Here is a 27658-nt window from a genome sequence, read left to right as displayed (position 1 = left end):
GGGACAATTCCCCATGGCCAATCCACCCTAACCTACACACCTTTGGACTGTGGGAGGGAACCCACGCAGACTCGGGGAGAATGTGCAAACCCCACACAGACAGTTGCCTGAGGGTGGGATCGAACCCGGGTCCCTGGGTTAGCCACTGAGGCTAACCACTGAGGCACCTCGTGTTAGTCCTTTAGAGATGTTTAGTGAGGAGACTGAAACGATCCCAGTGAAACGGGAGCTGCAGGGGGCAGAGAGAGTCCTGGTGAGATGACAGTCAGAAGGGAGCTGGGTTCTGAGCCGTACCGAAGGGGCTGGGGAACTCAGCTGGGTTTGAAAACAAGGTGGTTAATGAAGGAGAGTGATTGTGTTCAGAGTGAGAGTCCTTGCTTCATGCTGTTGGTGAATGTTGACTGTTCCCGGTCAGTTTCAGAAGGACAAGGAGATAATCAGGATCTTATCTCAGCTCTGGGTGTTAATTGGCGAGCGCAACTTCCATTGATGAAAACTTTCCATTTCAAAACGCAGGGTTAATGAGACTCGTAATCAGAGAGCAAACACGTCGACTGATTGGTGGGGGAGGACGGGGTGGGGGACCTTCAAGGTTGGAGTCACGTGCGACTCAGGGTCAGGCCCAATGGGGTAGAGTCATGGGACTGTACAGCACGGAAACATACCCTTCGGCCCAACTCGTCCATGCCAACCAGATATCCTAAAAGGGATGGTATGGTGGCTCAGTGGTTACCACTGCTGCCACCCAGCACCAGGGACGCGGGTTCGATCCCACCCTTGGGCAACAGTCTGGGTGGGGTTTGCACATTCTCCCCGTGTCTGTGTGGGTTTCTTCCCACAGTCCAAAGATGTGCAGGTTAGGGTGGGTTGGCCATGGGAAATTGTCCCATAGTGTCCAGGGATGTGCAGGTTAGGGTGGATTGGCCGTGGGAACTTGTCCCATAGTGCCCAGGGATGTGCAGGTTAGGGTGGGTTGGTCATGTGGAATTGTCCCATAGTGCCCAGGGATGTGCAGGTTAGGGTGGGTTGGCCATGGGAAATTGTCCCATAGTGCCCAGGGATGTGCAGGTCAGGGTGGGTTGGCCATGGGAAATTGTCCCATAGTGTCCAGGGATGTGCAGGTTAGAGTGGATTGGCCATGGGAAATTGTCCCATAGTGCCCAGGGATGTGCAGGTTAAGGTGGATTGGCCATGGGAAATTGTCCCATAGTGCCCAGGGATGTGCAGGTTAGGGTGGGTTGGCCATGGGAAATTGTCCCATAGTGCCCAGGGATGTGCAGGTTAAGGTGGATTGGCCATGGGAAATTGTCCCATAGTACCCAGGGATGTGCAGGTTAGGGTGGATTGGCCATGGGAAATTGTCCCATCGTGCCCAGGGATGTGCAGGTTAGGGTGGATTGGCCATGGGAAATTGTCCCATAGTGCCCAGGGATGTGCAGGTTAGGGTGGGTTGGCCATGGGAAATTGTCCCATAGGGCCCAGGGATGTGCAGGTTAGGGTGGGTTGGCCATGGGAAATTGTCCCATAGTGTCCAGGGATGTGCAGGTTAGGGTGGATTGGCCATGGGAAATTGTCCCATAGTGCCCAGGGATGTGCAGGTTAGGGTGGATTGGCCATGGGAAATTGTCCCATAGTGTCCAGGGATGTGCAGGTTAGGGTGGATTGGCCATGGGAAATTGTCCCATAGTGCCCAGGGATGTGCAGGTTAGGGTGGATTGGCCATGGGAAATTGTCCCATAGTGCCCAGGGATGTGCAGGTTAGGGTGGATTGGCCATGGGAAATTGTCCCATAGTGTCCACGGATGTGCAGGTTAGGGTGGATTGGTCATGGGAAATTGTCCCATAGTGCCCAGGGATGTGCAGGTTAGGGTGGATTGGCCATGGGAAATTGTCCCATAGTGTCCAGGAATGTGCAGGTTAGGGTGGATTGGCCATGGGAAATTGTCCCATAGTGCCCAGGGATGTGCAGGTTAGGGTGGGTTGGCCATGGGAAATTGTCCCATAGTGTCCAGGGATGTGCAGGTTAGGGTGGATTGGCCATGGGAAATTGTCCCATAGTGTCCAGGGATGTGCAGGTTAGGGTGGATTGGCCATGGGAAATTGTCCCATAGTGTCCAGGGATGTGCAGGTTAGGGTGGATTGGCCATGGGAAATTGTCCCATAGTGTCCAGGGATGTGCAGGTTAGGGTGGATTGGCCATGGGAAATTGTCCCATAGTGCCCAGGGATGTGCAGGTTAGAGTGATTTGGTCATGGGAAATTTTCCCATAATGCCCAGGGATGTGCAGGTTCGGGTGGATTGGCCATGGGAAATTGTCCCATAGTGTCCAGGGATGTGCAGGTTAGGGTGGGTTGGCCATGGGAAATTGTCCCATAGTGCCCAGAGATGTGCAGGTTAGAGTGAATTGGTAATGGGAAATTTTCCCATAGTGCCCAGGGATGTGCAGGTTAGGGTGGATTGGCCATGGGAAATTGTCCCATAGTGCCCAGGGATGTGCAGGTTAAGGTGGATTGGCCATGGGAAATTGTCCCATAGTGCCCAGGGATGTGCAGGTTAAGGTGGATTGCCCATGGGAAATTGTCCCATAGTGCCCAGGGATGTTCAGGTTAGGGTGGATTGGCCATGGGAAATTGTCCCATAGTGTCCAGGGATGTGCAGGTTAGAGTGGATTAGCCATGGGAAATTGTCCCATAGTGTCCAGGGATGTGCAGGATAGGGTGGATTGGCCATGGGAAATTGTCCCATCGTGCCCAGGGATGTGCAGGTTAGGGTGGATTGGCCGTGGGATGTTGCAAGAACAGGGTGGGTCTGAGTGGGATGCTTTTTTGAGGGTCAGTGTGGTCTCAAAGGGACATGAGCAACTTCCTTTCAGCACGGATTCTGTGACTAATCTAGTCCCACCTGCCAGCACCCGGCCCATATCCCTCTAACCCCTACATATTCATGTCCCCATCCAGATGCCTCTTAAATGCTGTCATTGTACCAGCCCCCACCACTTCCTCTGGCAGCTCATTCCATACACGTACCACCCTCTGGGGAAAAAGTTGTCCCTTAGGTCCCTTTTATATCTTTCCCCTCTCACCCTAAACCTATGCCCCTCTAGTTCTGGACTCCCCCACCCCAGAGGTAAAAGACCTTGTCTCTTTATCCTATCCATGCCCCTCATGATTTTGTAAACCTCTATAAGGTCACCCCTCAGCCTCCAACGCTCCAGGGAAAACAGCCCCAGCCTGTTCAGCCTCTCCCTGTAGCTCAGACCCTCCAACCCTGGCAACATCCTTGTAAATCTTTTCTGAACCCTTTTGAATTTCACAACATCTTTCTGATAGGAAGGAGACCAGAATTGCACCCAATATTCCAACAGTGGCCTAACCAATGTCCTGTACAGCTGCAACATGACCGTCCCAACTCCTGTACTCAATACTCTGACCAATAAAGGAAAGCATACCAAACGCTGCCTTCACTATCCTATCTACCTGTGACTCCACTTTCAAGGAGCTATGAACCTGCACTCCAAGGTCTCTCTGTTCAGCAACACTCCCCAGGACCTTACCATTAAGTGGATAAGTCCTGCTAAGATTTGCTTTCCCAAAATGCAGCCCCTCGCATTTATCTGAATTAAACTCCATCTGCAACTCCTCAGCTGATTGGCTCAGGGGCAATGTCTCTGAGTGAAGCAGCCAATGGGATTTGAGTGCAGGGAGTCAGCCTGGAATTGGAAGATCATCGTGTGGATGGTGATTGTGATAAAACACCATCGGGGGAGTCACTCATATCCTCGACGGCCGACACGTGACTCCAGACCAGCCAATCGAGACTGTTCAGGATGAGAGGGGACAAGTTGGGAGGCCAATTCAGAGAGGGATAATCCCCCAGACAATCTGACGGGACACGGGGTGGGGAGGCTGAGGGGTGGAGAGAACTGGTCTGACACACGCCAAAATATTCAATCAAACTAAGTCAAAAAACCATTGAAGAGAAATCGCTTTCACTTTTGGACAGGTGGAGTCAGACACAGGCAACGTTCAACTCAAGTTGATTCAGCCTTTATCAGGCCCACACTCGGAGCACTGTGCACAGTTCCAGTCTCTGTATTCCTCAGTTAGACCCACACTCGGAGCACCATGCACAGTTCCAGTCTCCGTATCCCTCAGTTAGACACACACTCGGAGCACTGTACACAGTTCCAGTCTCTGTATCCCTCAGTTAGACCCACACTCGGAGCACCGTGCACAGTTCCAGTCTCCGTATCCCTCAGTCAGACCCACAATCGGAGCACTGTGCACAGTTCCAGTCTCCGTATCCCTCAGTCAGACCCACACTCGGAGCACTGTGCACAGTTCCAGTCTCCGTATCCTCAGTCAGACCCACACTCGGAGCACCGTGCACAGTTCCAGTCTCTGTATCCCTCAGTTAGACCCACACTTGGAGCACTGTGCACAGTTCCAGTCTCCGTATCCCTCAGTCAGACCCACAATCGGAGCACCGTGCACAGTTCCAGTCTCCGTATCCCTCAGTTAGACCCACACTCGGAGCACCGTGCACAGTTCCAGTCTCCGTATCCCTCAGTTAGACTCACACTTGGAGCACTGTGCACAGTTCCAGTCTCCGTATCCCTCAGTTAGACCCACAATCGGAGCACCGTGCACAGTTCCAGTCTCTGTATCCCTCAGTTAGACCCACACTCGGAGCACCGTGCACAGTTCCAGTCTCCGTATCCCTCAGTTAGACCCACACTCGGAGCACCGTGCACAGTTCCAGTTTCTGTATCCCTCAGTTAGACCAACACTCGGAGCACCGTGCACAGTTCCAGTCTCCGTATCCCTCAGTTAGACCAACACTCGGAACACCGTGCACAGTTTCAGTCTCCATATCCCTCAGTCAGACCCACACTCGGAGCACCGTACACAATTCCAGTCTCCGTATCCCTCAGTCAGACCCACACTCGGAGCACCGTGCACAATTCCAGTCTCCGCATCCCTCAGTCAGACCCACACTCGGAGCACCGTGCACAATTCCAGTCTCCGCATCCCTCAGTCAGACCCACACTCGGAGAACCGTGCACAGTTCCAGTCTCCGTATCCCTCAGTTAGACCCACACTCGGAGCACCGTGCACAGTTTCAGTCTCCATATCCCTCAGTTAGACCCACACTTGGAGCACTGTGCACAGTTCCAGTCTCCGTATCCCTCAGTTAGACCCACAGTCGGAGCACCGTGCACAGTTCCAGTCTCTGTATCCCTCAGTTAGACCCACACTCGGAGCACCGCGCACAGTTCCAGTCTCTGTATCCCTCAGTTAGACCCACACTCGGAGCACCGTGCACAGTTCCAGTCTCCCTATCCCTCAGTTAGACCCACACTCGGAGCACCGTGCACAGTTTCAGTCTCCATATCCCTCAGTCAGACCCACACTCGGAGCACCGTGCGCAGTTCCAGTCTCCGTATCCCTCAGTTAGACCCACACTCGGAGCACTGTGCACAGTTTCAGTCTCCATATCCCTCAGTTAGACCCAACCTCGGGGCACCGTGCACAGTTCCAGTCTCCATATCCCTCAGTTAGACCCACACTCGGAGCACCGTGCACAGTTTCAGTCTCCATATCCCTCAGTCAGACCCACACTCGGAGCACCGTGCACAGTTTCAGTCTCCGTATCCCTCAGTCAGACCCACACTCGGAGCACCGTGCACAGTTTCAGTCTCCGTATCCCTCAGTCAGACCCACACTCGGAGCACCGTGCACAGTTCCAGTCTCCGTATCCCTCAGTCAGACCCACACTCGGAGCACCGTGCACAGTTCCAGTCTCCGTATCCCTCAGTCAGACCCACACTCGGAGCACCGTGCACAGTTCCAGTCTCCGTATCCCTCAGTCAGACCCACACTCGGAGCACCGTGCACAGTTCCAGTCTCCGTATCCCTCAGTCAGACCCACACTCGGAGCACCGTGCACAGTTCCAGTCTCCGTATCCCTCAGTCAGACCCACACTCGGAGCACCGTGCACAGTTCCAGTCTCCGTATCCCTCAGTCAGACCCACACTCGGAGCACCGTGCACAGTTCCAGTCTCCGTATCCCTCAGTCAGACCCACACTCGGAGCACCGTGCACAATTCCAGTCTCCGCATCCCTCAGTTAGACCCACACTCGGAGCACCGTGCACAGTTCCAGTCTCCGTATCCCTCAGTTAGACCGACACTCGGAGCACCGTGCACAGTTCCAGTCTCCGTATCCCTCAGTTAGACCCACACTCGGAGCACCGTGCACAGTTCCAGTTTCTGTATCCCTCAGTTAGACCAACACTCGGAGCACCGTGCACAGTTCCAGTCTCCGTATCCCTCAGTTAGACCGACACTCGGAACACCGTGCACAGTTTCAGTCTCCATATCCCTCAGTCAGACCCACACTCGGAGCACCGTACACAATTCCAGTCTCCGTATCCCTCAGTCAGACCCACACTCGGAGCACCGTGCACAATTCCAGTCTCCGCATCCCTCAGTTAGACCCACACTCGGAGCACCATGCACAGTTCCAGTCTCTGTATCCCTCAGTTAGACCCACACTCGGAGCACTGTGCACAGTTCCAGTCTCTGTATCCCTCAGTCAGACCCACACTCGGAGCACTGTGCACAGTTCCAGTCTCCATATCCCTCAGTCAGACCCACACTCGGAGCACCGTGCACAGTTCCTATCTCCGTATCCCTCAGTCAGACCCACACTCGGAGCACTGTGCACAGTTCCAGCCTCCGTATCCCTCAGTCAGACCCACACTCGGAGCACTGTGCACAGTTCCAGACTCTGTATCCCTCAGTTAGACCCACACTCGGAGCACCGTGCACAGTTCCAGTCTCCGTATCCCTCAGTTAGACCCACACTCGGAGCACTGTGCACAGTTCCAGTCCCTGTATCCCTCAGTCAGACCCACACTCGGAGCACCGTGCACAGTTCCTATCTCCGTATCCCTCAGTCAGACCCACACTCGGAGCACCGTGCACAGTTCCAGTCTCTGTATCCCTCAGTCAGACCCACACTCGGAGCACTGTGCACAGTTCCAGTCTCTGTATCCCACAGTCAGACCCACACTCGGAGCACCGTGCACAGTTCCAGTCTCCGTATCCCTCAGTTACACCCACACTCGGAGCACCGTGCACAGTTCCAGTCTCCGTATCCCTCAGTCAGACCCACACTCGGAGCACCGTGCACAGTTCCAGTCTCTGTATCCCTCAGTCAGACCCACACTCGGGGCACTGTGCACAGTTCGTGTCCCTGTGTCCCACAGGTGGAGCACTGCGCACAGAGGGCTGGTGCAGGGACGTTGATGTCCCTGTCTTGGGGAGCTGGAGGGATTAGTGACGATGAGAATATTTCTCCGGGGGTTACTGCTGCAGTATCAAATGTCGTGTGGCAGTGTAACAGTGAGATAAGAAAATTATTTCTGCTTCCATCTGTTTACCCTCGGATTATAGCCTTGTTAGATAACGGCAGAGTGATTGTTGGCAAGATTTCCCGTTAGACTCTGCCCTCTCACGCTCTCAAGGTGACCCTCTGGGCAGGTCAGCCCACGGTCAATCCGAAAAGGATATAAAATCATTCTTAACTCTTTCAAATCTCAACCAGACCCAGGAGCGTCAGGTCATCCGCTTATCGAGGTTTATAAAACCATGAGGGGGACAGAGAGGGTGAATGGGGGTGTCTATTCCCCCAGGGTGGGGGGGATTTGAAGACCAGGGGGGCACAGGTTTAAGGGGAGAGGAGAGGGATTTTAAAAAGACATGAGGGGCAACAGTTTTCCCCAGAGGGTGGTCCGTGTGTGGGATGACCTTCCTGAGGAAGTGGGGGGAGGGGGACAGTTACAGCGTTTAAAAGGGATTTGGATAAGGACATGGACAGGGAAGGGTTGGAGGGGGATGGGCCGGGAGCAGCAGGGGGACTGGGTTAGTTTGGGGATGAGGGAAAGCACAGACTAGATGGGCTGAAGGGTCTGTTTCTGTGCTGTGGGACTCTATAACACTCCTGATAATGCAGTCCGTCCATGCAGAGGATCGGCCGAGTGAACGCTGTCTGGACTGCCTCCAGTTCCAGTCTATCTCTGCTTGGATACGGGAACCCAGAACCTCGTTCTTCAGGATGAGGGGGTGGTGTTTGGATAGGGGGGGAATGGTGAGGCAGGGAATAGGTCTGACACGGGCGACGTGCAAGATGTGGTTGGTCGACAGCAGGAGGGGGGTCATGACCTCTTCCGCCCTCCAGCTCGACGACCCCAAGATGGAAGGAAGTCCTCCCGGTGACACAATGGTCGGGGGGGGGGGGATGGGATGGGGTGGGGTGGGGGAGAGAGGTAGCGTATTTGAAAATGGAGGACTCGACGTTCAGTCCTGGAGGCTGCCCGGGCGGAAGATGAGGTGGTGTGCCCCAACTGAGGGTGGACGTGAGGGAAGGGGCGTTGACCGGGACCCTGCGGCCCCAGCTGAGACTCTCGGGTGATACGGTCACCCAGCCTACGGTGGGTCCCCCTCCCCCATTGATGTGGTGGAGGTGAGACGGGAGGGAGGGGTGGGTGGGTGAGGGAACGATGGGTGGGGGTGAGACGGGAGGGTGGGGTGGGTGGGTGAGGGAACGATGGGTGGGGGTGAGACGGGAGGGAGGGGTGGGTGGATGAGGGAACGATGGGTGGGGGTGAGACGGGAGGGTGGGGTGGGTGGGTGAGGGACGATGGGTGGAGATGAGACGGGGGAGGGGTGGGTGGGTGAGGGACGATGGGTGGGGGTGAGACGGGGGAGGGGTGGGTGGGTGAAGGATGATGGGTGGGGGTGAGACGGGAGGGAGGGGTGGGTGGGTGAGGGACGATGGGTGGGGGTGAGACGGGGGAGGGGTGGGTGGGTGGGTGAGGGTGGGGTCCTTGCGGGAAGCAGACGGTTTGGGGAGGGGATGGTGCTCCGGGAGGTGGGGTCTCATTGGCAACTTGTGTCATTTTCACAAACCCCCACCAAGTCCTCCCGGGCTGCAGGTGGCAGCACTGAGTCCTCCCAGTGACCCAGCCCTACCGGAGGTGCAGTGAGCCCTCCCGGACTGTAGGTGGCAGCACTGAGTCCTCCCAGTGACCCAGTCCTCCCGGAGGTGCAGTGAGCCCTCCCGGGCTGCAGGTGACAGCACTGAGTGCTCCCGGTGACACAGCCCTCCCGGAGGTGCAGTGAGCCCTCCCGGACTGTAGGTGACAGCACTGAGGCCCTCCCGGAGGTGCAGTGAGACCTCCCGGACTGTAGGTGACAGCACTGAGTCCTCCCGGTGACCCAGCCCTCCCGGAGGTGCAGTGAGCCCTCCCGGACTGTAGGTGACAGCACTGAGTGCTCCCGGTGACACAGCCCTCCCGGAGGTGCAGTGAGACCTCCCGGACTGTAGGTGACAGCACTGAGTCCTCCCGGTGACACAGCCCTCCCGGAGGTGCAGTGAGCCCTCCCGGACTGTAGGTGACAGCACTGAGTGCTCCCAGTGACCCAGCCCTCCCGGAGGTGCAGTGAGCCCTCCAGGACTGTAGGTGACAGCACTGAGTGCTCCCAGTGACACAGCCCTCCCGGAGGTGCAGTGAGCCCTCCCGGACTGTAGGTGGCAGCACTGAGTCCTCCCAGTGACACAGCCCTCCCGGAGGTGCAGTGAGCCCTCCAGGACTGTAGGTGGCAGCACTGAGTCCTCCCAGAGACACAGCCCTCCCGGAGGTGCAGTGAGCCCTCCCGGACTGTGGGTGACAGCACTGAGTGGTCCCAGTGACACAGCCCTCCCGGAGGTGCAGTGAGCCCTCCAGGACTGTAGGTGACAGCACTGAGTGCTCTCACTGACACCTCCCGGACTGTAGGTGACAGCACTGAGTGCTCCCAGTGACACAGCCCTCCCGGAGGTGCAGTGAGCCCTCCAAGACTGTAGGTGACAGCACTGAGTGCTCCCAGTGACACAGCCCTCCCGGAGGTGCAGTGAGCCCTCCCGGACTGTAGGTGACAGCACTGAGTGCTCCCAGTGACACAGCCCTCCCGGAGGTGCAGTGAGCCCTCCAAGACTGTAGGTGACAGCACTGAGTGCTCCCAGTGACACAGCCCTCCCGGAGGTGCAGTGAGCCCTCCCGGACTGTAGGTGACAGCACTGAGTGCTCCCAGTGACACAGCCCTCCCGGAGGTGCAGTGAGCCCTCCCGTCCTGCAGTCGTCGCTCCAGCGGCGCGGCGCCGGTGAAGAGCGCGGGTGCGGCCCTCATTCCCGCGGCGGCAGCGGCTTGTTCTCAGGCTCGGGGCCTGTCAGGAGGCAGCGGCGGCGGGAGAGAGAGAGAGAGCGAGCTCGGCGGCGAGATGATGGCGGCCGTGCCGCCACCCCCACCGCCGCCGCCACCACCCCCACCTCCCGGACCGGGGACACCGGCGGTGGCGACGAAAACCGGCGAGGAGAAGATGAAGGAGATGGAGGCCGAGATGGCGCTGTGAGTCGGCGGGCGGCGGGTTCTCTTCCCTTTACTTCCCGCCGCTGCAATCCGTCCCCGTGGCCACCGCGGTCCTCCCTTGGCGCTGTCGCTGGAGGACATCCGCCTCTGAGCACGCGCATTGACTCCCTCACCCGCTGCAAGCCCCTCCCTCGGCCACTTCGGTCCTCCCTTGGCGCTGTCGCTGGAGGGTTACCCGCGTCTGAGCACGCGCACTGACTCCCTTACCCCCTCCTGCGAGTCCCTCCCTTCGACCACCGAGGTCCTCCTTTGGCGCTGTCTCGGGAGGACTCCCAGACTCTGAGCAGGCGCAGTGTCCCCTCTCTCCCCCCCCATCCCCAGTCTTTCACGCAGCCACCGCTATCCTCCCTTGGCGCTGTCTCAGGAGGACCCTGAGCAGGGCGCACCGTCTCTCCTTCAACCCGCTGCAGTGCCTCCCGCCGCCTCCGCGGTCCTCCCTGAGCGCTGCAGCCGGAGGACTCCCGTCATCTGAGCAGGCGCAATGTGTCTGCCTCCGTTCCCCCCACCTGGCTGCAGTCCCTGCCGCGGCCACTGCGGTCCTCCCTGAGCGCTGCAGCCGGAGGACTCCCGTCATCTGAGCAGGCGCAATGTGTCTGCCTCAGTTCCCCCACCTGGCTGCAGTCCCTGCTGCGGCCACTGCGGTCCTCCCTTGGCGCTGTCGGCGGCGGGTCTTTCAGCTCCCATAGTAGCTCCAAATGGGAGCCCAGTCCTTAAAGTGTCAGTTTGGGGAGACACAGAGCAAATATTTTGTATAACTCATTTTTCCGTTGTTGACAAAAGGGTGAATGGAGCAGGAGACGAGGCCGGTTCCCACCTCCCCGTCCCACAATCCCCAGCGAAAGCCACCAGGAGTGTTAATGTTAATAGAGGAGCAATAGAGCGATGAAGGGTAGGTGTTAATAGAGAAAGTAGGTCAACTGTGCAAGCAGTGGCGTGAGGGCAGGGGGCGGGGGGGGGGGTATATTGCCACGAAAGTTGCTCTCTGGCCAGGCAGGAAAGGGTCAGGGCGACAGCAAGAGGGTGCAGTAAGTTCAGGGGTCAGAGTGAAGAGGTCATTCCCTGAACTCCAATGGAGGAACAGCGATATTGGAACACCCCCCTCCCCCCCAGGATGGGTTTAGTTTGTGTGGGCTTGCTTTCTGAAGATGGTTCTCCATCTCTTCCGCTCCCCCCCCCCCCCCCCCCCAAGCTCGTGCCTTTACCCGGTCCTCCCCGATCTGTGTCCTTCTCGTGACTGACCCCGCCTGCGCTTGGAGACGGCGTCCGCCTCATCACCTCGACGGAAAGCCCTCCAACCTCTCTCGTAACCTTCCCCATTCCGGGTGGTGGGGGGGAGAGAAACGATCCCAGCTCCTCCTCATGTGAACTGGAGCCCTTCGTCTCACCCCCAGCCCCAGCCCCAGCCCCAGCCCCAGGGAGTCTCTCCCTCAGCCTCTCTGAGGGGAACGAGGTGAGCATGAGCGCGGGTGTCTCTCTGTCTCTAGAGTGTTTGTTCTCTAATCCCCCCCACCCCCCCATCTTGGTGTCTCTCCTCATCGGCAGGTTTGAGCAGGAGGTCCTGGGTGCGCCGGTGTCCACCTCAGCCGTCACCGCTGTCCCGGAGACGGTCCCCGTGGCCATGATGCCAGTTCCTGTCGCACGGCCCATCATCGGAACCAACACGTATCGGCAGGTCAGTGTTAACAGGACGGCTCATGGGTATCACTCTGTCAGAGAGAGAGTCACACAGGGACAGGAGGCCACTCAGCCCCTCCTCCTCCTCCAGCCTGTTACACAGGGACAGGAGGCCACTCAGCCCCTCCTCCTCCAGCCTGTTACACAGGGACAGGAGGCCACTCAGCCCCTCCTCCTCCAGCCTGTTACATAGGGACAGGAGGCCACTCAGCCCCTCCTCCTCCTCCAGCCTGTTACACAGGGACAGGAGGCCACTCAGCCCCTCCTCCCACAGCCTGTTACACAGGAACAGGAGGCCACTCAGCCCCTCCTCCTCCTCCAGCCTGTTACATAGGGACAGGAGGCCACTCAGCCCCTCCTCCTCCAGCCTGTTACATAGGGACAGGAGGCCACTCAGCCCCTCCTCCTCCAGCCTGTTACATAGGGACAGGAGGCCACTCAGCCCCTCCTCCTTCAGCCTGTTACATAGGGACAGGAGGCCATTCAGCCCCTCCTTCTCCAGCCTGTTACACAGGAACAGGAGGCCACTCAGCCCCCCCCCCCTTCAGTTGGTTGGACAGGAACCGATCCTTTATTGAGCTGTATGTTACCTGGTTGTGTTCCACAGGGTTCTGAGAGGGTTTTTCTCTCGTGATCTTTCCCACGTGCTCTGTCTCTGTCTCTCTCTCACACGGGCCCCACCTCCCTCCTTGTGCATGCTCTCATTCACTATTGCGCACTCTCTTGCTCTCTCTCGCACACGTGCGCTCACTGTTTCTCTGTCACGCACGCACTCACAATCTCTCACACTTGCTCACATTCTCTCTGGTGCGCGCGCTCGCTCTCTCACTTTCTCGTGCCCGCTGTCTGTGTCTCTCTCTCTCTTTCATGTTTTTCTGCCCTCCCTCTCTTTCTCGCGCGCTCTCTTGTTCGCTTGCTATCTCTCTCTTCCCCCCCCCTCCCCCCACACCCCCCACCAATATCTCACGCGGTCTCTCTCTCTCTCTCTCTCACACACACACTCTCCCTCTCTCTTCCCCCACCCTCAGGTCCAGCAAAGCCTGGAAGCCCGAGCAGCTGCTGCAGCCACGGTGATGCCTCCGGTGCTGGGACCTCCCTCGCCGTTTGTCGGGCCCGGTAAGTCATCAGCCACTCCCCCTCCCCCCGATCCCCACCGGTCACTCCCCCTCCCCCCGATCCCCACCGGTCACTCCCCCTCCCCCCGATCCCCATCGGTCACTCCCCCTCCCCCCCGATCCCCATCGCTCCACCATTGGCCTTCACCTCCCTGTGGAACCCCCTCCGTCCCCGAGCTCTGGCTCTCCCTCCCTCAATCCCAGCGCCCGTCTGGCCCTCTATCTCTGTCTCTGCCTGCCATACTGTCCTGCATGCAAACCCTTCGGCCCTTCCTGCCCGTGCCGACCCTAATCCCCAAACTAACTATTTCCCCCCGCTACCTGCCCCTGGCCCATCTCCCTCCAACCCTTCCCTGTCCATGTCCTTATCCAAATGCCTTTTAAACATTGTAACTGTCCCCCTCCCTCCCACTTCCTCAGGAAGGTCATCCCACACGTGAATGCACTCTGTGTGTGAAAGCAATTGCCCCTTGAGTCCTTTCTTTAATCTCTCTCCTCTTCCCCTGAAAAATACACCCCCCTGAGGTGAAATCACCCCCAGCCGGGGGATCAGACCCTGCTGTACACCTCGATGCTGCTCAGGATTTGATAAACCTCGCTCTGTCTTGAGTGACAGAATTCCTTCCAAACCAATCCCAACATCTCCCACCCTGACTCAGACGCTCACCTGACCCCGATCCTTTTCGATGTGGGTTTGAGTCGGATTCTGTCGAACTTGTCAAACAACGGTGAGCTGCGAACTGAAAAAATGTTGTGAAACTTGAAAGGGTGCCGAAAAGAGGGTCTGAGCTACAGGGAGAGGCTGAACAGGCTGGGGCTGTTTTCCCTGGAGCGTCGGAGGCTGAGGGGTGACCTTATAGAGGTTTATAAAATCATGAGGGGCATGGAGAGGGTAAATAGACAAGGTCTTTTCCCTGGGGTGGGGGAGTCCAGAGCTAGAGGAGCATAGAATCCCTATAGCGTGGAAACAGGCCCTTCGGCCCTACAAGTCCACACTGACCCTCTGAAGAATATCCCATTCCTCTACATTTACCCCCAATCTATACATCCCTGGGCACTATGGGAAATTTAGAATGGTCAATTCACCCATCATGCACATCTTTGGACTGTGGGAGGAAACCGGAGCACCCGGAGGAAACCCACGCAGACACGGGGAGAATGTGCAAACTCCACACAGACAGTCGTCCGAGGGTGGGATCGAACTGGGGTCCCTGGCGCTGGGAGGCAGCAGTGCCAACCACTGAGCCATAGGATTAAGGTGAAAGGGGAAAGGTTAAAAGGGACCCTAGCGGCAACTTTTTCCCCCAGAGGGTGGTACGTGTATGGGATGAGCTGCCAGAGGAAGTGGTGGGGGCTGGTACAATGACAGCATTTAAGAGGCATGATTTGGAGATGCCGGTGTTGGACTGGGGTGTACAACGTTAAAAATCACACAACACCCAGTTACAGTCCAGTAGGTTTAATTATTTAGATTAGCTTAGATTAGATTACTTACAGTGTGGAAACAGGCCCTTTGGCCCAACAAGTCCACACTGACCCGCCGAAGCGCAACCCACCCATACCCCTACATTTACCCCTTACCTAACACTACGGGCAATTTAGCATGGCCAATTCACCTGACCTGCACATCTTTGGACTGTGGGAGGAAACCGGAGCACCTGGAGGAAACCCACGCAGACACGGGGAGAACGTGCAAACTCCACACAGTCAGTCGCCTGAGGCGGGAATCGAACCCAGGTCCCTGTCGCTGTGAGGCAGCAGTGCTAACCACTGTGCCACCGTGCCGCCCTAACCTGGTGTTGTGTGATTTTTAACATTTAAAAGGCATTTGGATGGGGACATGAATAGGAAGGGTTTGGAGGGGTATGGACCGGGTGCTGGCGGGGGGACGAGATGGGGTTGGGATATCAGGGTCAGCATGGACAGGTTGGGCCGAAGGGTCTGTTCTGTGCTGTCTGACTGCAGGGGACACAAATCCAGCTTTCTGAATGGGGTCAAAGCTATGGGAATGAGAGACTGCCTTGGGACAAGGTCCGACTCTGAGCCGGTAAACCTCCCTCTGTGTCCCAGCTGCCCGCACCGCACTGTCTGGTCTGACCTACTGCTATATCTCTCTCTGTCTCCACAGCAATGCCTCCACCAAGAGAGTCTCCAATTGTTAGACCCGTCTTCGTTCCTCACGTTCTCCAGAGACCGGGTACGTCGATCTTAACCCAGTACTGTACCCCAGCGTTATACAGTGACAGACCTGTACCCCAGCGTTATACAGTGACAGACCTGTCCCCACCAGTACTGTACCCCAGTGTTATACAGTGACAGACCTGTCCCCACCAGTACTGTACCCCAGTGTTATACAGTGACAGACCTGTCCCCACCAGTACTGTACCCCAGTGTTATACAGGGACAGACCTGTCCCCACCAGGTTTGTACCCCAGTGTTATACAGTGACAGACCTGTCCCCACCAGTACTGTACCCCAGTGTTATACAGTGACAGACCTGTCCCCACCGGTACTGTACCCCAGTGTTATACAGGGACAGACCTGTCCCCACCAGTACTGTACCCCAGTGTTATACAGGGACAGAGCTGTCCCCACCAGTACTGTACCCCAGTGTTATACAGCGACAGACCTGTCCCCACCAGTACTGTACCCCAGTGTTATACAGGGACAGACCTGTCCCCACCAGTACTGTACCCCAGTGTTATACAGGGACAGAGCTGTCCCCACCAGTACTGTGTCCCAGTGTTATACAGGGACAGACCTGTCCCCACCAGTACTGTACCCCGGTGTTATACAGGGACAGACCTGTCCCCACCAGTACTGTACCCCAGTGTTATACAGCGACAGACCTGTCCCCACCAGTACTGTACCCCAGTGTTATACAGGGACAGACCTGTCCCCACCAGTACTGTACCCCAGTGTTATACAGGGACAGACCTGTCCCCACCAGTACTGTACCCCAGTGTTATACAGGGACAGACCTGTCCCCACCAGTACTGTACCCCAGTGTTATACAGTGACAGGCCTGTCCCCACCAGTACTGTACCCCAGTGTTATACAGGGACAGACCTGTCCCCACCAGTACTGTACCCCAGTGTTGTACAGGGACAGACCTGTCCCCACCAGTACTGTACCCCAGTGTTATACAGGGACAGACCTGTCCCCACCGGTACTGTACCCCAGTGTTATGCAGGGACAGACCTGTCCTCACCAGTACTGTACCCCAGTGTTATACAGGGACAGACCTGTCCCCACCAGTACGGTACCCCAGTGTTATACAGTGACAGACCTGTCCCCACCAGTACGGTACCCCAGTGTTATACAGGGACAGGCCTGTCCCCCACCAGTACTGTACCCCAGTGTTATACAGTGACAGACCTGTCCCCACCAGTACTGTACCCCAGTGTTATACAGGGACAGACCTGTCCCCACCAGTACTGTACCCCAGTGTTATACAGGGACAGACCTGTTTCCCACCAGTACTGTACCCCAGTGTTATACAGGGACAGCCCTGCCCCCACCAGTACTGTACCCCAGTGTTATACAGGGACAGCCCTGCCCCCACCGGTACTGTACCCCAGTGTTATACAGGGACAGCCCTGTCCCCACCAGTACTGTACCCCAGTGTTATACAGGGACAGCCCTGTCCCCACCAGTACTGTACCCCAGTGTTATACAGGGACAGCCCTGTCCCCACCAGTACTGTAGCCCATGTTTGGACAGGCCCAGCCCTGTAATGTCCCTGAGTCTGGGATGGTGTATGTGTTTTGAATGTGAGCAGAATGGGACCGTGTTGGTTGTGTCCTGTTGTTGTCGGTGGTTTAACCGTGTGGTCCTGTTTGTTGTTTCCCAGCCGGACCCCGGATGCCTCCCATGAGGCCACCCCCTCCCCCTCCGTTGATGGGGCCGCCGATGCGCACTCCTCCTCCCCTTCTGATGGGCCATCCCATGGCCCCTCCGCCCCCAATGGGACCGATGCATCCAGTGCGGTATTCCAACGTGAGTGTGTCTGCATGTCCTGGACAGCTGTGCTTTCACCGTGAATGTCATCCTCGCCCTGAAATGTTCACGTCTCTCACCTGACACTCAGTTCCAGTCTCCGTATCTCTCAGTCAAACCCACACTCGGAGCACCGTGCAGTTCCAGTCTCTGTATCCCTCAGTCAGACCCACACTCGGAGCACCGTGCACAGTTCCAGTCTCCGTATCCCTCAGTCAGACCCACACTCGGAGCACCGTTCACAGTTCCAGTCTCCGTATCCCTCAGTCAGACCCACACTCGGAGCACCGTGCACAGTTCCAGTCTCCGTATCCCTCAGTCAGACCCACACTCGGAGCACCGTGCACAGTTCCAGTCTCCGTATCCCTCAGTCAGACCCACACTCGGAGCACCGTGCACAGTTCCAGTCTCCGTATCCCTCAGTCAGACCCACACTCGGAGCACCGTGCACAGTTCCAGTCTCCGTATCCCTCAGTCAGACCCACACTCGGAGCACCGTGCACAGTTCCAGTCTCCGTATCCCTCACTCAGACCCACACTCGGAGCACCGTGCACAGTTCCAGTCTCTGTATCCGTCAGTCAGACCCACACTCGGAGCACCGTGCACAGTTCCAGTCTCCGTATCCCTCAGTCAGACCCACACTCGGAGCACTGTGCACAGTTGCAATCTGCATTTGATGTTAATAAGGTGAGGTCCTGTAGAAGATGCATTTTCCAAGGGTGATCCCAGGACAGAGAGAGATTATGTCCTGTTGGCAGATACTGACTAGACTGGATCCTTTTTTCTCTGAAGGGAGTGTGCTGCGGGGTGACCTGTTTGAGTGGTTTAATATTCTGAAAGGGGGTGCGATCGGGAGAGGGAGGGAAGGCATCTTCACTTGTGTGGTTCGTATCGGAGTTTGCAAACAATCCTGTCAAAATCCCTTTGGGAATTCAGGAGAAGCATATTCCTCCCGAGAGTGGGAGGCAGGCATGTGGGACTGGCTCCCACAGAGAGTCGGTGTACATCGTTTTGATGTGTTGAAATTGGGAGGGAAGCTGGATAATCCGCGCGGAAGCGAAGCAACTGGTGATGATGATCAGAGATGAGGAAACGGTATGGTGGGGAGAGGCTGCTGGAGAGCAGAAGGGCCGAATGGTCTGTTCCTTTGTCCTAACCCCAGTGATGTGCTTGCCCTCTCGCAGGTAAATCAGCTGCCCCCTCTGCTGCCAGTCCACCCCCCAGTGCTCCAGCCCATGCCAAAAGCCAACCTGACCATCATTCAGGCAGCACCCACAGTCTACAGGCCCCCTGTGGTCAAGCCCAAAGAGGTGAGTGGTAGGTGTACCCCTGTCTGTCTGTGTGTGTGTGTGTGCGACCCTGTCTGTGTGTGTGTGTGTGCGACCCTGTCTGTGTGTGTGTGTGTGCGACCCTGTCTCTGTCTGTGTGTGTGCGACCCTGTCTCTGTCTGTGTGTGTGCGACCCTGTCTCTGTCTGTGTGTGTGCGACCCTGTCTCTGTCTGTGTGTGTGCGACCCTGTCTGTCTGTGTGTGTGCGTCCCTGTCTGTCTGTGTGTGTGCGTCCCTGTCTGTCTGTGTGTGTGCGTCCCTGTCTCTGTCTGTCTGTGTGTGTGTGACTCTGTCTCTGTCTGTCTGTGTGTGTCCCTGTCTCTGTCTGTGTGTGTGTGTCCCTGTCTCTGTCTGTGTGTGTGTGACTCTGTCTCTGTCTGTGTGTGTGTGTCCCTGTCTCTGTCTGTGTGTGTGTGTCCCTGTCTCTGTCTGTGTGTGTGATCCTGTCTCTGTCTGTGTGTGTGTGTGTGTGTGAGAGCCTGTCTCTGTCTGTGTGTGTGTGTCCCTGTCTCTGTCTGTGTGTGTGTGTCCCTGTCTCTGTGTGTGTGTGTGTGTGTGTGTGAGAGCCTGTCTCTGTCTGTGTGTGTGTGTGTGTGAGAGCCTGTCTCTGTCTGTGTGTGTGTGTGTGTGTGTGTGAGAGCCTGTCTCTGTCTGTGTGTGTGTGTCCCTGTCTGTCTCTGTGCACTCTGTGTGTCCCTGTCTGTGTGTGTGTGTGTGTGAGAGAGAGAGAGAGAGAGAGACCCTGTCCCTGTCTGTGTGTGTGTCCCTGTCTGTCTCTCTGTGTGTGTGTATGTGTGTCCCTGTCCCTGTCTCTGTGTGTGTGTGTGTATGTGTGTCCCTGTCTGTCTCTGTGTGTGTCTGTGTGTCCCTGTCCCTGTCCCTGTCTGTCTGTGTGTGTGTGTGTGTCCCTGTCTGTCTCTGTGTGCCCGTGTGTGTGTGTGTGTGTGTGTGTGTGTATGTGTGTCCCTGTCTGTCTCTGGGTGTGTGTGTGTCCCTGTCTGTCTCTGGGTGTGTGTGTGTGTCCGTGTCCCTGGGGGAGATGGTCCTTCTGAGCCTGTGTGTTTTCTGTCTCAGGGTGTGGGTTTTAGATCTGTGATGTCTGTACTCATTCATCTCTCCCTCTCTCTCTCTCTTCGCCACCCCCTCCCCACCTCCCCATGCCTCTTCCCCCCCCCCCCCCCCCCCGAACAGGAGATCCCTGAGCCCCATGTGCCCACTGTCCTGGAGGAGAAGGAGCTGCCCACAGAGGACAACCTGATTGGACCCACATTACCGGAGGTGGAGCCTCCACACGTGGAGGTAAAGGGGGCGGGGCATGTCCATGACGGACAGGCAGGGGGCGGGATGTGTCCGTGACGGACAGGCAGGGGGCGGGACATGTCTGTGACGAGGAGTCGGGGGTGGGGTGTGGCTGACGGACAGGCAGGGGGCGGGACGTTTCCGTGACGGGCAGGCAGGGGGCGTAGCACATCTATAATGGACAGGCCGGGGCATCTAGGGAGGGCGGGGATGATGGTCAGATCAGCTATGACCTCATCGAATGGCAGAGGAGCATGGATAGGCTGAATGGCCTACTACTGTTCTCCTATCTCAGAGTCATTCCTCCCCCACCCATCCCTTATTCCTGTCACCCAGACCACTGCCCAGTGACCCCTGGGTTAGTGAGAGAGAGGGGAAATCAGCCAGGGTTCCTGCTCCTGATCACTGCCCAGTGACCCCTGGGTTAGTGAGAGAGAGGGGAAATCAGCCAGGGTTCCTGCTCCTGATCACTGCCCAGTGACCCCTGGGTTAGTGAGAGAGAGGGGAAATCAGCCAGGGTTCCTGCTCCTGATCACTGCCCAGTGACCCCTGGGTTAGAGAGAGAGAGAGGGGAAATCAGCCAGGGTTCCTGCTCCTGATCACTGCCCAGTGACCCCTGGGTTAGAGAGAGAGAGAGGGGACCACAGCCAGGGTTCCTGCTCCTGATCACTGCCCAGTGACCCCTGGGTTAGTGAGAGAGAGGGGAAATCAGCCAGGGTTCCTGCTCCTGATCACTGCCCAGTGACCCCTGGGTTAGTGAGAGAGAGGGGAAATCAGCCAGGGTTCCTGCTCCTGATCACTGCCCAGTGATCCCTGGGTTAGAGAGAGGGGGAAATCAGCCAGGGTTCCTGCTCCTGATCACTGCCCAGTGATCCCTGGGTTAGAGAGAGGGGGAAATCAGCCAGGGTTCCTGCTCCTGATCACTGCCCAGTGACCCCTGGGTTAGGGAGAGAGAGGGGGGAAATCAGCCAGGGTTCCTGCTCCTGATCACTGCCCAGTGATCCCTGGGTTAGGGAGAGAGAGAGGGTAAATCAGCCAGGGTTCCTGCTCCTGATCACTGCCCAGTGACCCCTGGGTTAGTGAGAGAGAGGGGAAATCAGCCAGGGTTCCTGCTCCTGATCACTGCCCAGTGATCCCTGGGTTAGAGAGTGGGGGAAATCAGCCAGGGTTCCTGCTCCTGATCACTGCCCAGTGATCCCTGGGTTAGAGAGAGGGGGAAATCAGCCAGGGTTCCTGCTCCTGATCACTGCCCAGTGATCCCTGGGTTAGAGTGAGAGAGAGAGAGGGGGAAATCAGCCAGGGTTCCTGCTCCTGATCACTGCCCAGTGATCCCTGGGTTAGAGAGTGGGGGAAATCAGCCAGGGTTCCTGCTCCTGATCACTGCCCAGTGATCCCTGGGTGAGAGAGTGGGGGAAATCAGCCAGGGTTCCTGCTCCTGATCACTGCCCAGTGATCCCTGGGTTAGAGAGAGGGGGAAATCAGCCAGGGTTCCTGCTCCTGATCACTGCCCAGTGACCCCTGGGTTAGGGAGAGAGAGGGGGGAAATCAGCCAGGGTTCCTGCTCCTGATCACTGCCCAGTGATCCCTGGGTTAGGGAGAGAGAGGGGGGTAAATCAGCCAGGGTTCCTGCTCCTGATCACTGCCCAGTGACCCCTGGGTTAGTGAGAGAGAGGGGAAATCAGCCAGGGTTCCTGCTCCTGATCACTGCCCAGTGATCCCTGGGTTAGAGTGAGAGAGAGAGGGGGGAAATCAGCCAGGGTTCCTGCTCCTGATCACTGCCCAGTGATCCCTGGGTTAGGGAGAGAGAGAGGGGGGGAAATCAGCCAGGGTTCCTGCTCCTGATCACTGCCCAGTGATCCCTGGGTTAGAGTGAGAGAGAGAAAGAGGGAGGGGGGGGATAATCAGCCAGGGTTCCTGCTCCTGATCACTGCCCAGTGATCCCTGGATTAGAGAGAGAGAGGGGGAAATCAGCCGGGGATCCTGCTCCTGATCACTGCCCAGTGATCCCTGGGTTAGAGAGAGAGAGAGAGAGGGGGGGGGGAAATCAGCCCGGGTTCCTGCTCCTGATCACTGCCCAGTGATCCCTCCCCTGCTCAGGCTAGCTCTTGTCTGCTTGCTCAGGTTGGGGAGGTGATCCCTGAAGATAAAAAGAAGAACAAACAGGAGAGGACGAAACGTTGTATCCGGACAGCAGCCGGGATTTCCTGGGAGGATCCGAGCCTATTGGAGTGGGAACACGGTGAGCCCGTGGTCCTGTCGTGTTGGAGGTGGGAGGGGAGAGGGTCATCGGGGTGACTGATGCACTCTCACCCCGCCCACCCCAGTCTGGGCCACAGGGGGGGTGAAGTGTGTGTCGTGAGCAGGCCTGATCTCGGTGGGTACCCTGACCCATGAGCTAACTGCAGTGTAGCGGCCTCCCTACCATAACCCACCTCACACACAGCTCCCAGAGACTGTCCGATGTTTACCCTGACCAGGCGGCGTTTCTGTCTGTCATTGTGTGAGATCCTTACTGTCCAGTGTCTCTGACAGGGTTCACGTACGTGTGAGAGTGTGTGTGTGTGTATGAGCGTGCGCCTGTGTGTGTGTGTATGAGCGTGCGCCTGTGTGTGCGAGGCTGAGCGCGCGCCTGTGTGTAACAGCAGTGTGTACCATCCCCTCTTCCCCCCCCCCCCCTCAGTAACAGCAGTGTGTACCATCCCCTCTTCCCCCCCCCCCTCAGTAACAGCAGTGTGTACCATCCCCTCTTCCCCCCCCCCAGTAACAGCAGTGTGTACCATCCCCTCCCTCCCCCCACCCCCCCTCAGTAACAGCAGTGTGTACCATCCCCTCCCTCCCCCCACCCCCCCTCAGTAACAGCAGTGTGTACCATCCCCTCCCTCCCCCACCCCCCCTCAGTAACAGCAGTGTGTACCATCCCCTCCCTCCCCCCACCCCCCCTCAGTAACAGCAGTGTGTACCATCCCCTCCCTCCCCCCACCCCCCCTCAGTAACAGCAGTGTGTACCATCCCCTCCCTTCCCCCCCCCCCCCCTCAGTAACAGCAGTGTGTACCATCTCCCCCCCCACCTCCCCCTCAGTAACAGCAGTGTGTACCATCCCCTCCCTCCCCCCACCCCCCTCAGTAACAGCAGTGTGCACCATCCCCCCCTCCCTCCCCCCACCCACCCTCAGTAACAGCAGTGTGTACCATCCCCTCCCTCCCCCCACCCCCCCTCAGTAACAGCAGTGTGTACCATCCCCTCCCCCCCCACCTCCCCCTCAGTAACAGCAGTGTGTACCATCCCCTCCCTCCCCCCACCCCCCCTCAGTAACAGCAGTGTGCACCATCCCCTCCCTCCCCCCACCCCCCCCTCAGTAACAGCAGTGTGTACCATCCCCTCCCTTCCCCCCCCCTCAGTAACAGCAGTGTGCACCATCCCCCCCTCCCTCCCCCCACCCACCCTCAGTAACAGCAGTGTGTACCATCCCCTCCCTCCCCCCCCACCCCCCTCAGTAACAGCAGTGTGTACCATCCCCTCCCTCCCCCCGCCCTCCCTCAGTAACAGCAGTGTGTACCATCCTCTCCCTCCCTCCCTCCCCCCCCACCCCCTCTCAGTAACAGCAGTGTGTACCATCCCCTCCCTCCCCCCACCCCCCCTCAGTAACAGCAGTGTGTACCATCCCCTCCCTCCCCCCACCCCCCCTCAGTAACAGCAGTGTGTACCATCCCCTCCCTCCCTCCCCCCACCCCCCTCAGTAACAGCAGTGTGTACCATCCCCTCCCTCCCCCTCACCCCCCCTCAGTAACAGCAGTGTGTACCATCCCCTCCCTCCCCCCACCCCTCCCTCAGTAACAGCAGTGTGTACCATCCCCTCCCTCCCCCCCACCCCCCCTCAGTAACAGCAGTGTTGTACCATCTCCCCCCCCCCCTCAGTAACAGCAGTGTTGTACCAGCTACAAGATGCTCTGCAGAAACTCACCAAAGACCCTCAGGCAGCACCTTCCAAACCCACGGCCACTTCCATCTGGAAGGACAAGGGGCAGCAGGTACATGGGAACCCCCCCCCCGGCAAGTTCCCCTCCGAGCCCCTCCCCATCCCGACTTGGAAATCTATCGGCCGTTCCTTCCTGGGTCAGAATCCTGGGAGTCCCTCCCTCAGGGACATTGTGGGTCTCCCCTACAGCACAGACTGCAGCGGGTCAGGGAGGCAGCTCACCCCCACCTTCTCGGGGGGGTGGGGGGCAATTAGGGATGGGGCAATTAATTACTAGCAACAGGCAGTGTTACGCACAATGCCTTAATGAACCAAATCAATGAGCAAAGCCCCTGGGGCAGATACCCCCTACCCCCTTGGCAGGGCCACACTGCCAGCCCGAGGTCCGGTGACTCCAGTGGGGTTTATGGCTCCTCGAGACGGACCCTTGCCAGCGCTGGCCGGACCCAGATTCAAACTGCTCCCTGCCTGTCTCTCTCCCTGCCTGTCTCTCTATCTCTCTCTCTCTCTCTCTCTCCCTGCCTGATTCTGTCTCTCTCTCTCTCTCTCCCCCCCCCTGCCTGTCTCTCTCTCTCTCTCTGTCTCTGTGTCGTGCGCGCTCTCTCTCTCTCTCCCCCTCTCACTCCCTCTGCCTCACACTCTCTGTCTATCTCTCTGCCCCTCCCAGATGATTTCCGAATCTTCTGCGGGGATCTAGGAAACGAGGTGAACGACGATATTCTGGGGCGGGCCTTCGGCAAGTACCAATCCTTCCTGAAGGCGAAGGTGATCAGGGACAAACGCACTGGCAAGACCAAGGGCTACGGCTTCGTCAGCTTCAAGGACCCCAACGATTACGTGCGGGCAATGAGGGAGATGAACGGTAAGAGGGCACACTGTACCCGGTCTCCCCACAGGCCTCACGGCTCTCCTGGGGAAATCCAAATCAACATCGGGGAAACGAGGTTTAGGGATACAATCACAGATACCCGGGAGGGAGTTACAGACTGGAATCTAAACGAGGGGTTCAGGGTGGTTTATATACAGAATAACAGATACCCCGGGAGGGAGTTACAGACTGGAATCTAAACGAGGGGTTCAGGGTGGTTTATATACAGAATAACAGATACCCCGGGAGGGAGTTACAGACTGGAATCTAATCGAGGGGTTCGGGGTGGTTTATATACAGAATAACAGATACCTGGGAGGGAGTTACAGACTGGAATCTAATCGAGGGGTTCAGGATGGTTTACATACAGAATAACAGATACCTGGGAGGGAGTTACAGACTGGAATCTAATCGAGGGGTTCAGGATGGTTTACATACAGAATAACAGATACCTGGGAGGGAGTTACAGACTGGAATCTAATCGAGGGGTTCGGGGTGGTTTATATACAGAATAACAGATACCCCGGGAGGGAGTTACAGACTGGAATCTAAACGAGGGGTTCAGGGTGGTTTATATACAGAATAACAGATACCCCGGGAGGGAGTTACAGACTGGAATCTAAACGAGGGGTTCAGGGTGGTTTATATACAGAATAACAGATACCCCGGGAGGGAGTTACAGACTGGAATCTAATCGAGGGGTTCAGGATGGTTTACATACAGAATAACAGATACCTGGGAGGGAGTTACAGACTGGAATCTAATCGAGGGGTTCGGGGTGGTTTATATACAGAATAACAGATACCTGGGAGGGAGTTACAGACTGGAATCTAATCGAGGGGTTCAGGATGGTTTACATACAGAATAACAGATACCTGGGAGGGAGTTACAGACTGGAATCTAATCGAGGGGTTCAGGGTGGTTTATATACAGAATAACAGATACTCCGGGAGGGAGTTACAGACTGGAATCTAATCGAGGGGTTCGGGGTGGTTTATATACAGAATAACAGATACCCCGGGAGGGAGTTACAGACTGGAATCTAATCGAGGGGTTCAGGATGGTTTACATACAGAATAACAGATACCTGGGAGGGAGTTACAGACTGGAATCTAATCGAGGGGTTCAGGGTGGTTTATATACAGAATAACAGATACCCGGGAGGGAGTTACAGACTGGAATCTAATCGAGGGGTTCGGGGTGATCCTCCTGACCTGACCGTTCTCTCCCCAGGGAAGTACGTCGGGAGTCGGCCGATTAAATTGCGGAAGAGCATGTGGCGGGACCGGAACCTGGACGTGGTGAGGAAGAAGCAGAAAGAGAAGAAGAAGCTGGGGCTGCGCTGAGCGACTGTGTGGGGCGGCGCAGAACCTTCCTGTTCTGTCCGGCCCCCTCCCCCCTCGCCAGCGCGGTGCTGCCAGGGGTGGCCTGATGCCTGGGGTTGAGACATCGGGCTCCCTGTTACCCCCTCCCCTCCCCGCGTTGTGTATAAATGCTGACAGCCCCCCTCCCCCCAACCCCTGAGTTTTCCTGCTCCGTGTCAGTGGGCAGCTCAGTGCCGAGCAGCTGATGGACTTGTGTAACAAGGTGTTTTGATGCAGGCACCTCTCGTCGTTTTGTGAATTTACACGCGCGCGCACTCGTTTTCTCACACACACACACACACACACACACTGGCGGCTGGTTGTGCAGCAATAGATGGTTTTACTTCACGTTGCTGGTGGCCTCCTCCTTCCCCTCCTGACCTTGTTGTAACCGCTGTCTCAGGGGGCACACCGGGTCCCCCCCCTCAGTGCAGACCGAGAAACCACGCCCTGACAGGGCAGGGTGGTCCCGCTGCGCTGCACGTCTCGGTGATTGGGTTTGATTTATTATCGCCGCGCGTACCTGAGTACAGTGAAAAGTGTTGGTTTGGGAGCAGGAAAGCCAGATCACGGGGTAATAGACCAGAGTGAGAAATACACAGTTACACTGCTCCGAAAGCTAGATTAACCTGCGATTTGGGAGTTAAGAGGCCTGTTCAGCAATGGGTCTCTCACTCTCCCCCTCCCCCTCCCCCTCCCCCTCCCCCTCCCCCTCCCCTCGCCTTGCCTCCCACTCTCCCTCTCTCCCATTTCCCCCAAACATTCCCCTCTTTCTCTCTTTCTCTTCCCCCCCTTGCCTCCAGCTCTCCATTTTCCCCCTCCCCTTTCTCTCTCCCCCACCTTTCCTTTCTCTCTCTCCCCCGTTCTCTCTCTCCCCCGTTCTCTCTCTCCCCCGTTCTCTCTCTCTCTCCCCCGTTCTCTCTCTCCCCACGTTCTCTCTCTCTCTCTCTCCCCCGTTCTCTCTCTCCCCCGTTCTCTCTCTCCCCCGTTCTCTCTCTCCCCCGTTCTCTCTCTCCCCACGTTCTCTCTCTCTCTCTCTCCCCCGTTCTCTCTCTCCCCCGTTCTCTCTCTCCCCACGTTCTCTCTCTCTCTCTCTCCCCCGTTCTCTCTCTCCCCCGTTCTCTCTCTCCCCCGTTCTCTCTCTGCCCCGTTCTCTCTCTGCCCCGTTCTCTCTCTGCCCCGTTCTCTCTCTGCCCCGTTCTCTCTCTCTGCCCCGTTCTCTCTCTGCCCCGTTCTCTCTCTGCCCCGTTCTCTCTCTGCCCCGTTCTCTCTCTGCCCCGTTCTCTCTCTGCCCTGTTCTCTCTCTGCCCCTGTTCCCTCTCTCTCTTTCCTCCGTTTTCTCCCCCTCCCCCGTTTTCTCTCCCCCCCCCCCCACTTTCTCTCTCTCTCTCTCCCTCCCCTCACGCCTCTCTCTTCCCCTCCATCTCCCCCTCTACCTTTGACTCTCTGTTTCACTGTGTGTGTGTGTGTGTGTGTGTGTGTGTGTGTGTGTTTCTCCTTCCCTCTCCCTGTCTCCATCCTGTCTTTACCCCTCGCTCTCTCGGTAGGATGACAGGTC

The 27658-nt window shown here is 57.3% G+C and overlaps 1 protein-coding gene across 1 annotated transcript; it reads left to right on the top strand.

The window, feature by feature from the left end:
- Positions 1-10176: 10176 nt before the first annotated feature.
- rbm42 (RNA binding motif protein 42) lies at positions 10177-26448 on the top strand. The gene is made up of 10 exons (XM_060822226.1): positions 10177-10454; positions 12018-12147; positions 13178-13265; positions 15393-15461; positions 17118-17263; positions 18449-18574; positions 19784-19891; positions 22013-22130; positions 24536-24730; positions 25970-26448. Exons 1-10 carry the CDS (start codon positions 10327-10329, stop codon positions 26080-26082), a joined length of 1221 nt encoding a protein of 406 aa, XP_060678209.1. The 5' UTR covers positions 10177-10326; the 3' UTR covers positions 26083-26448.
- Positions 26449-27658: the final 1210 nt, after the last annotated feature.

Source organism: Hemiscyllium ocellatum (assembly GCF_020745735.1).
Source record: "Hemiscyllium ocellatum isolate sHemOce1 chromosome 38 unlocalized genomic scaffold, sHemOce1.pat.X.cur. SUPER_38_unloc_5, whole genome shotgun sequence".
Taxonomy (NCBI): Eukaryota; Metazoa; Chordata; class Chondrichthyes; order Orectolobiformes; family Hemiscylliidae; genus Hemiscyllium; species Hemiscyllium ocellatum.
The sequence above is the reverse complement of the archived record's forward strand: the minus strand, read 5'-3'. Positions and strand labels throughout refer to the sequence as shown.

Bases quoted from the DNA above. Each gene is read 5' to 3' on its own strand.
- rbm42 (XM_060822226.1), top strand. From the start codon at position 10,327: ATGATGGCGGCCGTGCCGCCACCCCCACCGCCGCCGCCACCACCCCCA. The intron at 12,148-13,177 runs GTCAGTGTTAAC...CCCCACCCTCAG, and splicing joins GAACCAACACGTATCGGCAG to GTCCAGCAAAGCCTGGAAGC. The intron at 17,264-18,448 runs GTGAGTGTGTCT...GCCCTCTCGCAG, and splicing joins ATCCAGTGCGGTATTCCAAC to GTAAATCAGCTGCCCCCTCT.